General features: G+C 37.2%; 1 protein-coding gene across 1 annotated transcript in view; it reads right to left on the reverse strand.

The window, feature by feature from the left end:
* The window catches only part of CDC73 (cell division cycle 73), a 100,438-nt gene that overhangs the window by 67,558 nt on the left and 13,178 nt on the right, over positions 1–19,702 (reverse strand). The window contains exons 8-10 of the mRNA XM_027463262.3: positions 12,352–12,450; positions 10,997–11,075; positions 3,525–3,589 (exon numbers count right to left, since the gene is read on the reverse strand). Coding sequence (XP_027319063.1) covers positions 3,525–3,589; positions 10,997–11,075; positions 12,352–12,450 — 243 coding nt within the window. The remainder of the gene's footprint in view (positions 1–3,524; positions 3,590–10,996; positions 11,076–12,351; positions 12,451–19,702) is intronic.

The raw sequence follows: 19,702 nt of genomic DNA on the forward strand, positions 1-19,702 counted from the left end.
AGCAGAGTTTGAAACATGAACTGCTGGGTAACTGGAGAGCAAGAGCTACTGTCACTAGAATAGAGGCTTCTGAAACACCATCAGCCCAGGCAAATGGGAAGTGCCACGGGTATTAAAAAAATGGCTCTCCGAGAAAGATGCCTTGTTATAAACAATTCCAGGTCCAGAATAATGAAATCATGGCTTCACAATAAAAATTCATTAAATAAGTCAGTTCTTCCTAAGAGAAAGTAAGTGCGCCAATTAAGCAAAAACCCTGTTACAGGGAAGAACTGCCAGCAGCACAAGTTATTTTAGCTGACATTACTTCAAAAAAAGCCCACCATTCACCATCTGTTCTGGCACAAATTTTGAATGCTAAGAAAGTTTTCAACATCACTGATGAAAAGAAAGCAGTCAAATGCAGAAGTTTGTTTTGCTGTTAAAAAGAACAAGCATCTAGGACAACTCACATTTCAGCAAGAACAAACAAAAAGCTGAAGCTCTGCACATTTCATAAAATGAATTAAAGAATTAGAATATGACATGCAATGCCAAGTGGAAGACACATAGGGAAGATAACAGGAAACAAATAAAAGATATCTTCGAAAATTTAGGAGAGAAGTAGATGGGCAACTCCAGACAATGGGTCAACAATTTGCACTCCATGTAGCAATCATATGCCTACAAAGTTTCTCCAGTTGCTAACAAAATCAACACTTTTGCAAGCTAATGGCTCCATCAGCCTTTTAAAAGGAAGACTAGCCTGAACAAACTGTTCTGTTCCAACCAAAAAAATAAAAATAAAAAAAAAAAGGACAATGAGTAATAAGGAAGCCAAGAGAATCAATGTAACAAAGAGAAAACAACAGCATGGACAAATGGTATTACAAATAACATTAACGCTCAGATTAACCACCGTGCTAGGTTAAATAATCTCTTCCAAAACTCTGCTCGTAACCAAATGGGAAACTAGACAACAATACAATAAGAAAAGGTGAGAAAGAATGAAGATGAAGTAAAATAACTAATTCATCTATCTCCAAGTGATATCTATACTTTCAGAACCAGTAAGAAATTTTTAATGACTTTCTACAAGCTGCTGGTTAAATCTCACTTGGAAGACTACGTGAAGTTTTACATCTCCGTGTTCAAAAAGAAAGGAAAAAAAGAAGTTAACTGGAATAGCTAAAGAATGCTCAGATGGGAATTGCAAGCTCATTTCCCAAGTAGACTTGTTTAGCCAAGCACAATAAGAAGTTTTAAAAGCATGACTGGTGTCCACAGTACAATGAAAATAAACACTCCCCAACAAATAGAAAAGCTACTTAACTTAAAAGGAAAACAATGGCATAGAGATTAGCACTTCAAAGTTCACTCACCATTCATCTGGAAATGAGAGGCCCAGACTTGGAAAACAGCCTCTAATAAAGAGCTACACCTAGCACTTCAAGTCATCGAGATGTTTGATGAATACACAAAAGGCATATTACAAATACCCTTTAGCATGGGGATAGCACACAAGACATAGCACACATAGGATGCCATTCCAATGTTATTCTCCATATTCCTATGATTTAGTAATGAGCATTCAGCCTTTTTCCATTTCACTTTTGGGGAGAAATTTTTGATTTCCTCCTATACTTTCTAGCATTAAAAATAGGAACAGCCCCTCCCCCCCCCCCAAAAAAAAAGAAAGAGTAAAAGCTTAATGCAAAATTTGCTAACTAGTAAATTAAGCATTCTGCACAAAACAACTGTCTGAGGATTATGGGTTAGGCCTATGTAGATCCATCACTGTGACAAAGTTTAGACAAAAACAGATGAATACTTCTGTGCCACGTAATGAACAGATTTATTTTACCCCCCTTTGAAAAACAAAGTCAGTATGTCACCACTATTTATGAATGAGGTAAACATCTAGGGCAACTTTTTAATAGTCTGTAAAATAAGGCTTCAAAAATCCCTTATAACTTTTCTTGGAAAAATGCTAAATGACAGATGGAGTTTTAATATTTCTCATGACACCAGATGATATTCTATGTGCAGTCACGCAATACCTCTTAAACAGTTATTCCAAAAAATTCGAGTTTATGTTGCAAAAAGGTTTATTAGTAATTTTTTGTATGAGTTATATCTGCCTCCTTAATGGCTGGCACCAGCAAGGACATCTTAATTCTACCTCAAAACTTTAGGTGCTATACTGAATATACCAGCTAGGTTTCCTAAAACAAAAAGCTAATTATTTTTATGAACTCCAACAAACATTTTTAGAGTTACTATGCCATTTCTTCACTTTTAAAATTTTTTATACTAACATCTCTAGTGTTAGCACAAAACATGTTACAACATCTCAGCTCTTCTACTTTACTATAATCTTGCGTTTTTCCTGCTTCCATAGGAGGATTTAAACATGGCCTATTTACTAATTTACAACAATATGAATAGAAACAAACACATCATACCATAGAAATCTGCATCTAGTGTAACAACACGGTATAATCCCTCATAAAGCAGCCTTAAATCACGCAAGGGACAAGAACAAATCTTTGGAAGACATCATAGGTTTTTCCCTCTCTCTCAATCAATTTCTGAATTCATCCACGTTCTGTTTTAGAAGTAAATGGATTCCCTCCTTAAAATGTTACCATACAATTATTTTAAATATTTGAAGTCTGGATGAGGTTGGGAATGAAAGACTTAAGCAAGAGCTTTTATCAAGAAGAAAAGTTCTAAATGGTTTTAATAAATTTACATTCAAGGTACTATTTTATATTAGAATTAGAAGTGCAAACTAGAAGTAGTGCATGGATTTAGGAGAGTGTTTAGTGCTGCCAATTCATCAGATTTATATAGGTACACAGATGGCAAAAACTTTAATGAGGGCTCTACATTAGTTTTGTAGCATTTGTCCTACTTACCAGCAGATCAAAACAGCATTAGCTTGAGAGCATTCAACCCATTTCCATAAAAGCAGAGAAATATTGGCAAGAAAAGAAATCTGTTCAAGGGTCTTTCTCATCTGTACATGTAACAATTCCCACTGACAGCATTGCAAACTCATACGAAAGAAGTCCATCTCACTAAGCCAGAAAGTTTCAAAGCAGTAATTCCTCTACCACTAAATAAATTTATTGTTTTTAAGCACAGAGTACGAAACACATCAATATTCCAAGATCTAGTTTTATTACTAAGATTTCACAAGTATAGTTTTATCACTTCTGAGTATAAAAGATGTCCTTAACACAGAAGGCTAGCAAAAAATATAGTCATATAGTCTTAACATAATCAGTCATAGAGAGGCTGCACCTCAACAAGACAAACCTGCCAGCAAAGCGGTCCGATTACCTTTTGACTGCAGACAAACCCCTTGAACAAAATTCTCTAAAATGCAATGACCTAATCAAAACATTTTTACTTTGTCACAGAGAAAAACATTCATTAATTCTATTAGCCAACTGACGTGACCTTCCAGAGCCTAGGCAAGGCTGACAAGACATGCATTGTTTCCATAAAACATATTTAAGGCAAGACCTTTAGCTTACCGTTACAGACTTCAGAGTCATTCCGTGATAGGTACCCATGGTATCGATTTTAAAGCCTTCCGTTTCTGCAAAACAGAAGAGTCTCTTGTAAGTTGTTCTGAGCATAGAGACATCATGACTGAACAGACAACATAAGAAGTATCGTTGAAGTTATTTTTGCAAGGAAAGCGTCTTGTTGGTGGTTCAGTTTAGGTTCTGTTCATACTACAAAACTTGGTTAGCATTTAAGAGAGCAGTGTTGTCTTTAGGCAGCGCTCCATTTGGTATTTCTGCTTTCAGTAACCAGAGTAAGCTTTTTCTGCTGCATGGAATCATTCAGAGGAAGGATGTATATTTAAATATTTGCAAGAACGTGAAACAATATGCATGCAGTCTCAGAAATTCTCTTTGCTAAAACATGTAGAAGCAGCTAGTTCCCAGAATGCATTATGATGCAACATATTCACAGCTGTATGAATACAGAAATGTACTTAATCAGAAACTGGTATACCAACTGACTATAAAACCATGGACACTTAATATGATAAACCCACTTCTGCAGTGCAGAAAAGCAATGTCGTTATCACGATACACAAAACAGAAACCACATAAATTCACACTACCAGACTAAAAGCGATGAAAAGCTGTGTTTTTTCTTTGCTTTTCATGGAGCACTTTTAATCAGGCTGAATATATGCTAAGTGACAGAAGTCTACAAGTGCTCAGTGACTAAGCTTTCTGCTGCTAGCCTTCTGGGGTTTGAGAAGTCCTTCTCTCTTCCTATTTTCAGTACTAAGTCAGCTTCATGACTGCTGCCACCGGAATTTACAGTGAAACCTTTTTCCATTTGTACATTCCCTCATCTCATGCATCTGTTGTCAGCTGGTTGGCCCTACCAACCAACAGCTCCAGTAGTTCATGCTTAAAATGACAGGACTACTACTAATCACCAGGGATGGCCATGAGAAGTCATCGGCATGGTTTGTGGTGGTTACAGCAACGGAAGCAAAGCAACTGGCAGCGCAGAGGCAAACCCATCTGGGCTGCCGCACTGTGCCAAGATATTGCTACCCAAGCAGAGAATCTGGTCGCTGAAGTATGCCACATCGATGCTCAGGTATGCAAGAGTCAATCAGCAGGTGGATCAGGCTGCTGAGACTGAATTGGTTGCGTGGATCTACACTGGCAATATGAGGGTGAATTATTTATAGCTCAGTGGGCCCAGCAAGGCAGAGATGCAACATATTAGGTGGGCTCATGATTGAGGGGTGAACCTGACTGCACAGGTTGGCCATGATTGTGAAACACGTGCTGCAACCAAGCCAAGCAGTTAAAGCCTCTCTGATAAGGAGGACAGTGGTGACTGCAAGCATTTGTCTATGCTAAGCAACTTCTTTGCTATTTCAACTAGACTTGAGTAAAGGCACTTGATGCTTGCAGAAACCCTTACTGAGAACTGGAGGATCATTACCTTTTGTTACATCATCTTCACATAAAAACTTACAAACCAAAAATAATGCATAACCAAGGTTAATTCTCATACTTGAGCCTACAGACTTCCAAGAAAAATATCAGTTTTTCAGTACTGTTAGAGCTTCTTGTGCTTACCATGAGTAAGTTAAATTGAAACCTAGACAACCCTGACAACAATACAGATGGCCCTGAGAAGCATCTATCATTGATCATCCTTTCTTCCTTTAGATGAGGAAGATTATCATAGAGTTGTAGGAAATGAGGCAGAAAAGTTCTCCAGATTTTATTACTCTCCAGTGCCTTCCAGAAGATACCAAACAGTTCCAAACTGATCATACTTGTCTCACCACAATGACAGTTATCTGCTTTCTGAACTTTTTTTTTAGTTTTGTCTCTTTTTTTCCCCTTCCTCCTCAATTATATTATCACACCTACCACCCAGCAGAGAGGCCTAGTCTTACTGACTGGATCGTGTTTTACTTGCACTGCCCACCATGTCACAGTACAAATTCACCTTTGCTCCAGCCCTTCTGTGATTCTTTGTCTCCGCTTCCCAAAGCCCTCCCTTCTGCCGGACTTGACATTCCTGAACTATGCAACATTGATTTTGAGAAAGCAAAATGCAGGTAGGTACAGTCATGAGTTTCTTTACACATTGAGCCTCAGCACAGGGCTAATACAGCTGAATTCGAGCTAAAGATAATGAAGTTTCTTCTGCCCAGCCTTTCTACAAACAACAGGTTTCTCACTGACTATATAGGTCACTGCTTCTAGGCAAGGAACATATTAATGTTTCAGGAGGTGCCTGAGGCCTTACAGAATACGTGGTAGAGCTCCCTTCAGTTGAAAGGATGCTTTTGTTGACCTGGAGTGACACCAATCAGAGATGCATAACCTAGAATGACAGCTGTTTGGGGATTACAGATGATTACCAACTGAGGAAACTTTGCCCTCTCCAAATTGGCATATTACAGGTTCTTCTTACCTGTGCCATAAGAGGTTCTCGACTGTTTCAACCAGACATCTTGCCCAAACTCCGGGATACAGACACCCCTTAACAAGACCAGCAAGCAGCACCCCCCCCACCATCCCTGGCCTGCCTGCTCCTTTCCTCTCAGCACAAACCTTGCTTCTACAGTTAATTAGTTCTTCACATTTGCTCTCCATTTCAGGTATCTTCCCAACAACCTTTTTCTTTGTCCCTGTAAAACCTTTCATTCTTCCTGAACTAAATCTATATATACACACACAACAAGAACTGTAACTCAAGTCTCCATCAGCCACGCAAAGGGAATAAAAGTCCGCAGAGCCAGCAGCACAGTCAGAAAATGAAATCTAATATCAAAGGGGAAAGAAGCACCTTGCAGGGAACAAGCCCCTGTTCAACCACAAATGGTTTCATCTTCTGCAAAAATCTCAAGTCCCTCAAAAATGTGTCCTGGTTCAACGAGCCACAAGAGCCACTGAATGAGGCCTTGGATCTCTCTGGTTCCCTTCTCCCAGCCTTGTGCTGCTCCCTCCTCCTAGCAAGAGGAGTAAACAGCTAGGATCTGAAGAGCCAGCTATTGCCTCAGGCATTAGAGAGTGGGCTCCTAGCCCGCTGAGTATTTCCAGCAGGTATACAGGCCTTCCAATGCTATTTAACAGCTACTTAGGTGATAAATAAAACATTTCTGATCATCGGTAAACAATGGCATAGTGCCTTTTCTTACTGATGTGAATCTGAGAGAAGCTGAATGGCCCAAGTAGAATGCAGGTGCCCACTTCGGTTCCTGCAAACAGTCACCACAGCCACTATGAGGTCTTCTGGGGACTCCAGGGCCTGCTACCTGCAGGTAGGGTGGGATGAGCAGAAGAAACCACCTCCCCAACAGCCCACCAGCTCTCAACTTTCCTGCCTCAAACTCTTAAGCAGCTGATGAATGAGTTCAGCATTGCCAGCTTCCAGATAGCCTGAGCAAAGAATGTCTGTGCTGTTGTCAGTTTAAAGAGGGTTGCTGTGGCTATTTACCTTGTGATATTCTAACAGTCAGCCACTCACTGCACTCAATTGCAGAAATAAACACTGGGAACTGCAAGATCCCTATCACCGTACTGTACATTCATGCCTTTTTTGAAGGTCTTCATCTCTGCATAGAGATGCATACAGTACCTTCAGCTCCACTCCCTGTACGCAGCCTGTGCAAAGCAGAGAACAAACGTTTCCAAGTCAGGAACTCCACAGCTATGGCTGCATTCCCACTTCAAAAATTACTGAGGCTGTTAGCCAGGTTGCTGCAGCTGTTTGTAAAAGACATTCAAGGGCCAACACAGAAAGAGGAGCGGCATTTCTTCCCGAGCATTCTCCGAGGGCAGCGGCTGACCCCAACACAGCTGCTCAATAGCAGCCCTAGGACACAAGAGGACCAACAGGTCACAGTAAAGAAGAGCAGAACACAGAGCAACCTGGAGTACCAGGGGACATGACCCCAGCATACATCAGCATAAAAGCTGTACCATACACTCTAACACCACCAATGCAATGTGTTTCTTCTTCTATCCCTTCTTCAGCGGCTCAAACCTGCGCTGCTGAGTCATGCAGCAGCACAGGCATGAAATACAGATGCCTGGCCAAGAATTAGTTTGCAACTCCAGTTTCAAAATCGTACTTTCACCAGTGGCAATAAAGAAAACCACAGTTAAAATTGTAAGTCTACTAAGAAAAGGGTAAAGTGTTTGGGAAGAAAAGAGACCCTTTAAAAAAGAAAAGCATCATGATGGTGAAACTGCAGGTCTTTGTTTTTCAACTTTGAATTGGAGACAGAACAACTGCTAAAAAAGCTACGTAAGAGTCTTCAATAACTTGGATTTTTTCCGTAAATTATAAAATAACCATGTAATCATACACACTTCATTTAGGCAAAAAGCAGTCCAGATTTAATACTTCAAATACAGACTAAATGCAAGCAAAACCCAGCGTTAACATATAGTGTAATAATGTATTACAGCTTTTTCTGTTTGCCAAATATAATCAGTTTAATAAACATAAGCATTGTTAAAAACATCTTGATCAAGAAATGTCTAAAACCTGCATCTCTAGAGACTAAACACAATAACTACTGCATAATCAGTTCTATTGCTTCAAAACAAACTGTCACCAGCTAACATTAAGACTAGCTTTCCTTCTCCAGTCACTGCATGTATTATGATCACAATTTCGCAGTTCAATGACCCAAAAATTCTCTAAAGAATCATATACTTTCCTAGCGTGGTTCATCACTAGTTACCTTTCTAGCATCACCATGCATCAACCTGAGTGCCTTCTCTCATTTAGAAGAATTAGACCTAGTAATGAAAATATGCACACTAATGCATCAGCTTATTGGACTGATTATATTCTCCATCATGATGCAGTCAGATGTTCCATTTCCTCACATTTGAGTATTAATGCTCAAAGTGCCTTCCATTTGCTCAGAGCCCACCGCTCTGTGTCAATCTAGGTCACCAGACATTTTGCTTCTGCACCTGCTGCAGCTCTAGCCATCCCATCCAGGTGTAAACTTGAGCACCGACACGTTGCCTAAGAATAACAGTTTTAAAAAGGCTTGCATCTTGAAGGAAGTCTAGGCAAACAAACAGTTTGAAGGAATACGCCTCTCCAAAACTGGAAAACTCAAAAGACATTACTTGAATTGCCGATGAATAAGATTGAATAATCACTTTTTTTTTTTTTTTTTTATCATCTGTATACTTTTCAAAACAGATAATAGCTCTGCAGACTGCCTGGAAATGATTCACTACCCCACTTCACACCCATGGCAATTAAGTCACTGACACCAAATTTCATTCTACAAAATAGTTTACTGAATACTCCTTTTCAGTACTACCCTAACGAGTAAAACTGAAGTTTCAAGCCTAAATTTCCAGGTTTCATTAGCTAAAGCTTACAAACTTCTCAGTAAAGTTCATCTAAAACAGTTTAATCACAATCTTACAGGTAATTAAATTCAAGTTCTTAAAGTGTCACAGTACTAAGAAAGTCACAACACAAATGTGTGTATTTTCCACTACTGAGTAGACACATTATCAAAGTACCTGGTCACATAAAGCCAGGAAAGAGAGAGAGAACAGAAGCAATCTATTGCAAGCACAATCTACTTTTTCCAAACGTGAAGCTCTTACACATTTTCTGCCAAAAAGAAACAGAACCCTATAACCTCAGAAATGAATGCAGTAAATACGTTTAACAAGTTAGTCAAGTTTCAGAATTCTGGAACTCTTACTACCCATTCTCCTACAGGACAGAAATCACAATTTAAAGGATATACTTAAAATGAGACAAGAAAAAATATTTTCTGTGGTCCAGAGTCTCCTCAGTTTTAAACATTTCTTAGTTATCTATTGCCTAGACCTAACACTTAACACTTGTTTGAAACTGACATACTTCTGAAAAACTGTATCTATGTTTGAAAATCCAACAATTACAAGAATAATTTTAACATAAAATGACAATAGCAGGAAGTCAACATCAAAGCTTTCCTGTACAATTTGGTTAATTATTCTTTTCACCATTATGGAATGAAATCACGTGACTGTATAGCAAGCCCCTCTCCAATTTACACCAAATAAGACTAAAAGTAGTGGCATTTTCACAGGGACTGACTTCTATGTTGAAACCTTAAGAAAAAACAACAATGTGGAACATTACTGAAGGGACAAGACTTAGAGCAGCACAGAGAAACTTTACACTGCTGACTATACTGTTAGATGCACTCAGTGGGGCAAGAATTGGTACAGTTGGTACATTTGAACTGTTATACCTGGGCATTCATTGATTTCTCCAGCTCTAATTTCACACTGCCCAGTATAGTTATTTACTTTAAGAAAAACCCTTCATAGGAAATTGTAGTGAAAGAAAAACTAGTTGGCAAATGCTCAAGTACTGAAGACTACGAATTATGAGAAACAAAACTGAACAAGTACCAGTAGATGTATTCAGGGGAGGGTTTTTTCATTCTTTCCCATTTCAACACAAAACTGAACACAATCAGCTACAGTACAGCACGTACATGGAATACCATGCAAGTTCTCTGATGTTTGTTATTCACTTTCCCCAAACAGAAAAAGTGGTATTAACTTTGACAAAGCAAAACACTCTGCAAGATGCAAGCTGAACTGCTCATCTAGTATTTACAGTAGCATTTAACAGCACATAAGCTATTGCAGCCAGAAAAGAACGCCCTAAACATCATGCATAAGAAGCTTCATTAAGGAAAAGAATGATTTTATTTGATAACAAGAATGAAGAGACAATACAGAAGTGTAGAAGAATTTGCCTTGCCAATCTGTACGAAACAAGAAAACATCCAACCACAACGAACACTATTTGCAAAACCGAAACAGAGCAAGACAACAGTACTAGAACCAGAACCTAAGATGAAAAAAAGCAAGGGGGACAAAAATTCTGATTTAGAAAGACTAATCATTACTCAATTTCAAGCTTCCACCCTGGTTTAAAATGAATGAAAATTCTTAAATATTGTAGATTATTTCCATCTTCTCTCTAGAAGGAAGCTAATATTTTGCACTGCTGTTGTCGTTTTTTTCATTAGAGACACAAGGTAGTAACACGATTACTGAAAGCAACTTCTGAAGTAACTGTGTTTGTATGAGGAGGGGTAACTTATTTCATTTGATTCCTGTAACATTCGTATTTGCAGATCTAGTGTTTTGTTTTACATTTATTAATTGCACGTGCTTCCCCAGACAATTTTTTTCAGCAAGTTCTGTCTCTAAGCTTTCAGTTTGCTTCCTAAATGATAGAAAGCATTGCCAAGAGATAATATTTTTAGACTTGGTTACCCAGTATTACCACTGGACAAAAGCTATCTTTAGGCACAGCAATAGCTTTTTTGGTCTTTGCTTAGGTTTGCAAGCAACAGCACAGAAAAACCTACAACCCTAACTTTACAACTCATTGATTTCATTTCCCTTTTATATATTTTAATTATTATTTTTAAGAAGGATTACAATCAACTTACCCTCTTTGCCTTTGAATCTTTCCTGATCGTATCTGTTGTAGGCAGCTGGAATAGGTTGCTTATTTCGCAAAGTGGGATCCTGAAACAGGTTAAATAAAGTTTTTTTTTTTTAGACATCCTGAAAATATCTGCTGATTTGTGAAGTTCACAAAGCATTATACGAAACTGTTTAAGACAATAAAATTAGTTTACTTTTGTAGGATTTTCAATGTATTTGAATACTGCTATGTCTAGTTTCAACATCCACTTGCAACCTAACAGGAAGTTTGGAAGTATATACTGAAAGGAACAACAACAACCAGAGGCAAAACTGAAGTAGTAATAGCAAACTGCATTAGGTAAAATCTTCAAGTTTTCTAAAAATCACTGAGTTCCTGTAATATCTCAAGATTCAGAAAAAAAATTGTCAACTGACAACTCATGGTTAAGGCTTCCACCAGACACACAATGTTTCTTGCCAGCTTGATTAAGCTAGAAATCTGTTAATCTGCCAGAATAAAACCAGATTCGGTGAAAAAAGCATTCTGTAAATAAAAGGGGAAGGAGAGGTTTGGTTTCATGTTTTTTATTTGTGTGTGTGTGTTTTTAAGGCACCTATAACACACCACTATATACCAATTCATTTTTTCTGTGGCTGATACCATTCTGCATGGTATGTTTGAAGAGTCCTATGGACAATTTATAAAATTCAACAAAGCAAATATTTGAAAGTTGAACCTCACCTTGCTACTTAAATTTAGTTCTTTGTTAAATGCAGTGGTAGCAAGAATAAACCCAAGTAAAATTAAACAGTTTTTATAGTAGACTGTCACCGAGTTCAAGAATATATTATGTTTAATAGAGACCGATAGTAAACACACAGAACAAATCCAGTCTAATACCCAGACAGCTTAAACAATAAAGCTATAAGTCTGTCTTCCTGATTTATTACAGGCAAAAGAAAGCTGGTTCAAGCTGTTCCCACCAGTGAGTCATGTTCCAGATTCTTAAACATTTGCTACCCTATCTGTCAAAAAACCCACCAGCAAAAAAAATTGTTTGAAATGGCAGCAGTCTCAAGTAATGCATTTCTTCCAAATAGATGCAGAATGTCTCTGGTGTTTGATACATACCGAAGCTGGCACTAACACTTTCATCGGTAAGTAACAAGAACATATTGAACAAATTAAACTAAAATATTCAACTCTTTAAATACCAGTAAATGTAATTTAAGGCAAAGAATATCTGTGAAGTTATGCTTGAAAGTTACTCATTCACTGAAACTAAACTAATACAAACTTCATGTTTAATAACTACAAGACAGTGTACTCGCATTTTCAGAGTGAAAACCTTCATGCTCAAGGTGCTGCTCTTACCGTTGGTGCTGTGTTTGGTGCAGGTCTTTGCTCAGGTGCTCGGCCTTCTTCTCTGGCTTTTACTGATTGAAGAATTGCAAAAATATTTTTGGCAAAGTTCTGAAAAACATATTGAATACCTGTGAACCTCGATGACAAAATGTTTCAAGTGATACTAATACACATGGAAGAAACCATTCCATTAACCTGTGCTTTACAGAAAAACAAGTCATTGGGGCATGAGTTATATCAATTAATGTTTTTAAGCACGCTCCTCCAGCTAGTATTAATAGGATTGTTTTACTCCAAACAAAAAGTGCTAATTAACCTTTGGAAAGGCAGACGCTTATTACATGACCAGTTAATACGCATTTTAAGTTTGAGATATGGACACATCTTTCATTACTGGCTATTTTAGTAATGGATCATCAGTAAAAGAAACCTTTTATCAATTAATGAAAGTGACTTGTTAATAGCTTGGAATAGTATCAAGAATTCATATGCTGAGTCTTCCACAGCATTGTAAGCTAACGCTGAAATGTTGTTAATGAAGACCACTGGCATTACGAACCAAATGCAAAAATTATAAAGCAATCATGTCTGGGGTGAACTTTGTAGAAATAATTTAGGGAGAGCTCTAATTCAAAGCTTCTCTAGGCTCACTCACTTGACCTCAGCCAGTCAGCACGTTGTCAACTTGCTCCAAGCCAGAAGGGCTGGAACTGGAATACCCCCAGAAACCACTTATGAAGGCAAAGCCATTCCTTGCACACACAAAGAAGTTCTTTTCACAAAGACTGAAAGAACTCACGCAACACTCTTTCTGTCAAAAAATGGAAAAACACTTCAAAGAGCTGCGAGCCATGTGCATATCAATTATATGTGGATACTCAAAATCTGTTCTTTGGAAAGAAAGTGCAACTATATTTTTTAACTCGAAATTCAGAGACTTCCCCCAGACTCTGGACTGGGCAGCATAATAATCACAATTCTTGTCCTTGCTGCATTTCATCACATATTGCCTCTTGGAAAGACAAGCTCCTGAGTCTTCTGAAACTCAGAAGGATGAACTAATTAAATAACAAGAGAAGGAACTTAGAGTGATTGTCCATGTAGAAGCCAAGTCTTGCAGTCATAGGGAAGCTACAGCCAACTTTCACAATCTTATCTCATTCATAAAACCTACAGTTAACGTACTTGTAAAAGTGGAATTAAATTTCAAATAATGATTTTTTTTCAAAGGCATTTTAGTATCTCAGTTTTTAATAAACTAAAATTCCATGTCCTGGACCAAATTTTAATTTCCTTCAGGTTAAAAAAAAAAAAAAACACACACAATATTCTCCAGTCTGCTGAAAAGAACTCGTTAATAAGCATAGAATTACAAAGCGTTCTTGCTGATGTTTTCTCTGACAGCATGAAAATGCAGGTCCCCCAAGGACACAAGTAATATCAGTTCGAAAGGGGAAAAAACCAGCAGTGCTTTAACAAATGCTCAAACTACAATCATCATCTTGCTGTTTATTGGCTTGTTTGGGGATGTGGGATTACATTGTTGTGACAGAAAATGATCGAGCACAGAGTCCATTGCAGGTTCCAACTGATTTGCAAAGCCCTGCAGAGAGGAAAGACCACTAAGTTTTCATTGTTTATCCCTTTAGAGATCCAGAAAATAAACAGCCCTTAGCTTCGACCCTAGATTTAGTTAAACTTAATACCAAATGCAACAGTTTTCTTACCAAAAACTTCCTATCTGGGGGACAGACCAGGAAACAAAACAAAAAAAAAATCCGTCTCTCTTTGTACTAGCTCTTAGAGAAATTTGAACATTCTTTTAAAACAATGCTTAAGGAAGACTTCAGTATAAAAGGACAAGTTCATCAATTCTTGTTTTTATCTGCCTAAAGTGTTGCTACTTCAATGAAAGCTCTTTATTAATTCCAGCCATGTCTACACCTAATAGTATTCTACCACACTTAGGAAGAAAAAGAGAGGAAGAATGTTTCAGCAGCTATCAAACCTGGTTTCTGTTATTTTCTTAAATAAATCTCTATAGTAATAGATTTCTCCTCCCATCCTCCCTCATGCTTCTACAAAGAGGACTCATGCACGCACTAGGTGTAGATTGGACGAGAAGGCATTGGGAACCAACAGACAATCAAGGACAGCAGCTATGGTCAGATAAACACTGTTGATCATCATATCACAGCAAGAGTCACACATGTTCTTCAGGAAAACCTTCAATCGTATATAAATTCTCAAGATTTACAGCAGCAGATGCTCTATCCCTTGCCAACACAGTGACTAACACACAGCAAGTCAAGTTACTATCACTGGTGTTAATTTAACACCAGGCTGTTTTAGGAGAAATACCAGAACAAATACGATCAGCCTGCTCTGATGGGGAAGAGCACCAAGTTACATCACTAGCAGAACTCCTCCTGTAATAAAACTGCTTTCATATAAATATAATACAGTTTGTTCTTTAAAAAAAAATAAAAGCCTGCAACATTTATCCTGTAACCTGTATTTAATTTCTGTAACTATCTTTAACCCTAAAGCTCATTGACAAAGAACTCTAGTCACAAGAACAGCTTTAACTGCTATTTATCAGATTAGCAAAAAATATTACTTTAAAAAAATAAAAAATAATACTAATGATTTTTAGAAAGTATTTTAAAAATAATAATTTCTAATACCAATCATCAAGAAAGAACAGATTTCATCTCATAAAAAAGTATCTCTTGCAGAAATCTGACATGCAGAACTAGAAACACTTAGAGAACATGGCTTCAAAACATCCCCATAAATCAGCTGTATCAGTTTTTATCAGATTTTGCATACTGGCATTTCAAAGCAAAGAAAGAAAATCCTAGAAACAACCCTATAAACTCAAATTCTTATTTGAGATAAGGATTTCCTGTTGGACCTGCATCCCAGGATGATCAGGAGCTGTAGAATACTATAAACATCATCCAAATTTACAACAGACAGAAGGAAGAATCAAGCCCCTTCCACGCTTCTTTACACATTTGCTTGATATGCTCAGACATGCTGCTAAGTCCTTTGCAGCCAACGACAAACCAAGGCACGATGCATATTCTCATCACAGATTTTTAGTAATTCTTATGTGCTGTGCGGCATGATTGTGCCAACAGTATTCAGGTGTTCTTATAAAAGTACAGGAGAAGTTAAACAGTTTGTGTGGTACATAAACCGATTAACTGTAAAATTAAAAGAAAGTTTTACACATGTAAATTTAAATCACACACCTAAATCCAGTGTCATTTAAGGCACACTCCTATGTCTTAAACTCTAAGCATCTTCCACACAAACTGTTCACAACCACTGAAGCTGATTCTCTCCTCCTTGTTATTCTGAATTGAAGATAGTCTTAGAGCATTGTATTTCGTGTTGTACGCTACACTGCCCTCAGAATCAAAGGTTGAATACATACAAGATTGATATTCAGAGACAGCTGCATGCATGCAAATACAGGTAGAACAGCTGCACGAAGTACTGATATTTTCTGCACTGTGCTCATTCAGACCATAAAAAGTTTCCATCGTTTCTGACCCAACATCTTTATTCTCCTAAGGCAGAAACTCCTCGTAAAGACCACAGATGGAAATACGACCACAGATGATGGAATTGTCATGAAATAATGCCTCCTTTCTGAACCAGGTGTACACGTCCCTCTCCTGTTTTCATTCCTTTGCTTCCGTTGACTAAAAAGGACAAGATGCTCAACTGCACTGACAGGCATGCTTGCAGAGGGCTTATGGCACTTCTCAAACTATTTTCCGTACACTTTTGGCCTGCAATGTCCATCATGCAGTAACTCATACAACAGTATGTTTCATACAGGAGGTATAAACAGAACAAACAAGTTGTAAAAGAACCACCTAAGTATAAATAGATCATTTTCGTTATGCTTTCAGGACAGTACCAATGTAAGAAATTATCACAATTGATATAGCTAACAAACTGGAGCAGAGTATATGACAAATTTTTTTAAACTGTCCAACGAGGGCATATATAAAAAAGCATTATTAAAACTTGATTTGTCACTAACTGCCATGGAAAATTAAAAAAGTCAGACACCCCTTATCACAAAATCTGCTCTGGGAAACAAATAATACTCCACCAGTCAAAAAGTTTAAGTACTACTACAGTCTACTGCACTGAAATAAAACATAGTTATTAGCCCTATTTGTGGACTGTTTCCAGTGACAAGTTTAATTCCTCACTTGTTCTATTTTTTCCCCCACTAGATTTTTATAGTAAGAGTATTTTATGTGAAAGACATATAAAGCATCTAATTTAAAATAGAATAAACACTAACTCAGAAGTATGAAAGAGCAGCACTAATGTCCTGAAAATAGAACACAGCATAAAATCTGCTTTAAAAAAAATACTTTGTACATAACCTGAAGTTACTTCTTATATATACATGCACCATACAGAAATGCAGATGGGTGTTTTTTGTTTATTATTTTATTTTTAAGTCATTGAAGAAGTGCACAAGTGTGATGTTACTTTACAGCTAACCTAAATTTCCTTCAGGTAACACAGCTCTGTTACCCCAGAGGTTTTCTGACAAATTTGAGGTACCTAGTCCCAAAGCGAGATTCAATATTGCTCACTATGAAAACAACTTGCATGGTCTGGTCCATTCTTCCTTCAAGAGCTATACTCAGATCACATTGAGTGTCTAGCAGCAATACAACTGTCTTCCCAGTTCTACTGAGTAAGCTAATATACCTTGAAGTAGAGTTTGGGAATTGAAATCTATACCATGTCACTTGTGCACAGGCCTTCTAAAACCACACACTTGTTCCATTTGAAAGCACTAATTGCTATTAACCTGGGACACCTTTATCTTTTCAACTTCACAATTAAATTCACCACTATTGTGAATTTCAGGAACATAGAACAATTCTGCCACCTAGAGCTCAAATACAAAACTACTTTTACAAAGAATTAACGATTTCCAAAATTTTACTCAGAGCTTTTAGCTGTCAAAAATAACTTAAAGTACCATATTAGTCTTGCTATAAAGTTACTTTAATTTAAGCGTTAGTCAATTAAAAGAAGGTTCAGTAAAAGCTTTTTACTGAAATTGCAGTAAGTGTAGTTTGTAATCCGCTTGGCAGGGAACTTCATTGCTATAAATGATCAAAAAGTACAAAAAATTACGAAAACAGTAACTAAAAAATAATCTCAACAGCATTTACTTCAAATATGCTACTTACTGTCAAAGGGGTCAACCCTATTATTGAAAATCTTTAATTTAAAAACAAGGAGGTATATAAAAATGCTAGGATTAAGACAGAATACAAGTGTTTTATTTGGTCTTACTTCCTACTTCATTAGGAAAGAAAATATTTTTAATATGTTTAAAAATAAAAATTCAGAACATTTACTTTTATCTTTCTCATACAGTAAATATTAATCAGGGAGAGGACTATCTACCCAGACTGTAAGATCAAATTGGCCAGTCTGCATAAGGGAAGTAACAGGAAGTAAAAAGTGAGGCCTTTGCTTCAACATTGCAACCCGGACATAGTAATTAACATGCATGTAAAGAAAATCTTATATTAACAAACCCCACAGTTTTATGAACCAATGATTATGAAACTAAACTAGAGGGACAGTTTCAAATAATCCAGATCCTATACCAAGTTGCCTTCTGTATGTTCAATTGGACCAATTATGTTGTTCCTTCTGTGCATAGGGTTAGTTTGCTCAAGGAAAGGTAATTCTGATATGTTCATACTTTCAAGAAAATACAACTCAAGACTGCTACCCCAAATTTAAAGTTTTAGCAGTAATCTGTAACATCCCTAAGAAGAAATGGATCAAAGATTTGGGAAAAAAAAGAAAAAAAAAAACAGAAATGCTCAGAGCACATTATTCCCATAAGAACAGCCATTCACTTCAGAGAATTATAAATTCACAAGGCCACTGCTAGTGTATTGTCAAGATTCCAGTTTTAAGATTTCTCTACACACAAGGAGCACAGGTTCAACCCAGCCTGCTCGATTACTATGTTGGTTATTTATAGAATATTTCTGAACATACTGAGAGCCTAAAAAAACTCAAGTACATCAATCACTAAGATAATTACTCCTTTCCAATATATTTGTGATTGCTGAAAATCCTGCTTAGACTACTTTCGCATTCCTACAGGAAGAATTCAAGTGCTGTGAACACATTTCCATTTACAGTAGAAATAGAATGAGGTGTTTTTTGCTAAAAAAAAAAAAAAAAAAAAAAAAAAAAAAGATTGCTGAGGCCTGCTACTAGAGATTACAGAAATCAAAGAATTATTCAGGAAGGAAAGACAGAGGAAGAACATGAAAGGAAGGAATCAATTTCTGTTTAAACACAAAGATTTTTCTAGATGTTCAATGGTTTATTTTATGAAACAGATATAAAGCAGTAATTCAAAACTTGTAACTCCAAATACTTACGGTGTTAAATATTCTATGTAGGGGTTCAAATCCTAGCTGCCAGAAAAGATGTCCAGTTCAATAAACAAAGGGTCTCTCAATAAATAAGTTACAAAAGCAGTATTTTGCTAGTATTTTCCCTTAAGATTTGCAGTTTCAGCTCAAACTGATTTAATGTAGCTAAAATCTGACAAGCTCAACCTGCCCTCCAGAAACAGGTTTCATAGTCAATAGTATGACTATGTTATCAAAAACTCAATTCATACCCCTCTAACATGGTGTAAGTAAACATCCTGAATTATTATGTATGCTTTATACAAAAAAAAGGCCAGCAAAAGAAACAGCAAGACACTTACAGCACTGACACCTGGTCCAAATATCAATCCAGAGATGAAGTAATTTTGACTTCATTTCTAGAACTCGTCTCCCTTTGCCTGTACTGCTTCTTTCCCCCAGCACATCTCTGGTGTTAAGGCAGCAATCCCTTTACCCTGATTTTTGTGCTTGTTTGTGAAGGTCAGCAATTAGAACTGGACTGTGTGAGGATTGAAAACAGACAAAAGAGATGAGATTCTCAAAGGATTCTCAAAGCCCCCAACAATCGTGGCTGTTAAAGAGATGTTAAGGGAACTCAGAAGCTGAGTTTTCAGTTGGTTAGACTGTCAGCTTACCAAGACAGCAACATTGCATACCTTTACTCAAACCTGAAATTAAATTGCCTCTGAACAATATATCCACCCAAATAGTTCTAAAATTAAACTACTGTAATGGCAAGAAAAACCCTACACTAAACAAATGCATTTTGGCTCTGAAAAGCAATTACACGAAAATGTCACGTTATGCATGAACTCTAAGAGACTACAGCGCAGACTGGGAAGGCCAACAGATGTGCAAGAGACAGCACAGGATGACTCATC

The sequence above is a fragment of the Anas platyrhynchos genome, chromosome 8 (genome assembly GCF_047663525.1).
Source record: "Anas platyrhynchos isolate ZD024472 breed Pekin duck chromosome 8, IASCAAS_PekinDuck_T2T, whole genome shotgun sequence".
In the NCBI taxonomy this organism is placed as follows: domain Eukaryota; kingdom Metazoa; phylum Chordata; class Aves; order Anseriformes; family Anatidae; genus Anas; species Anas platyrhynchos.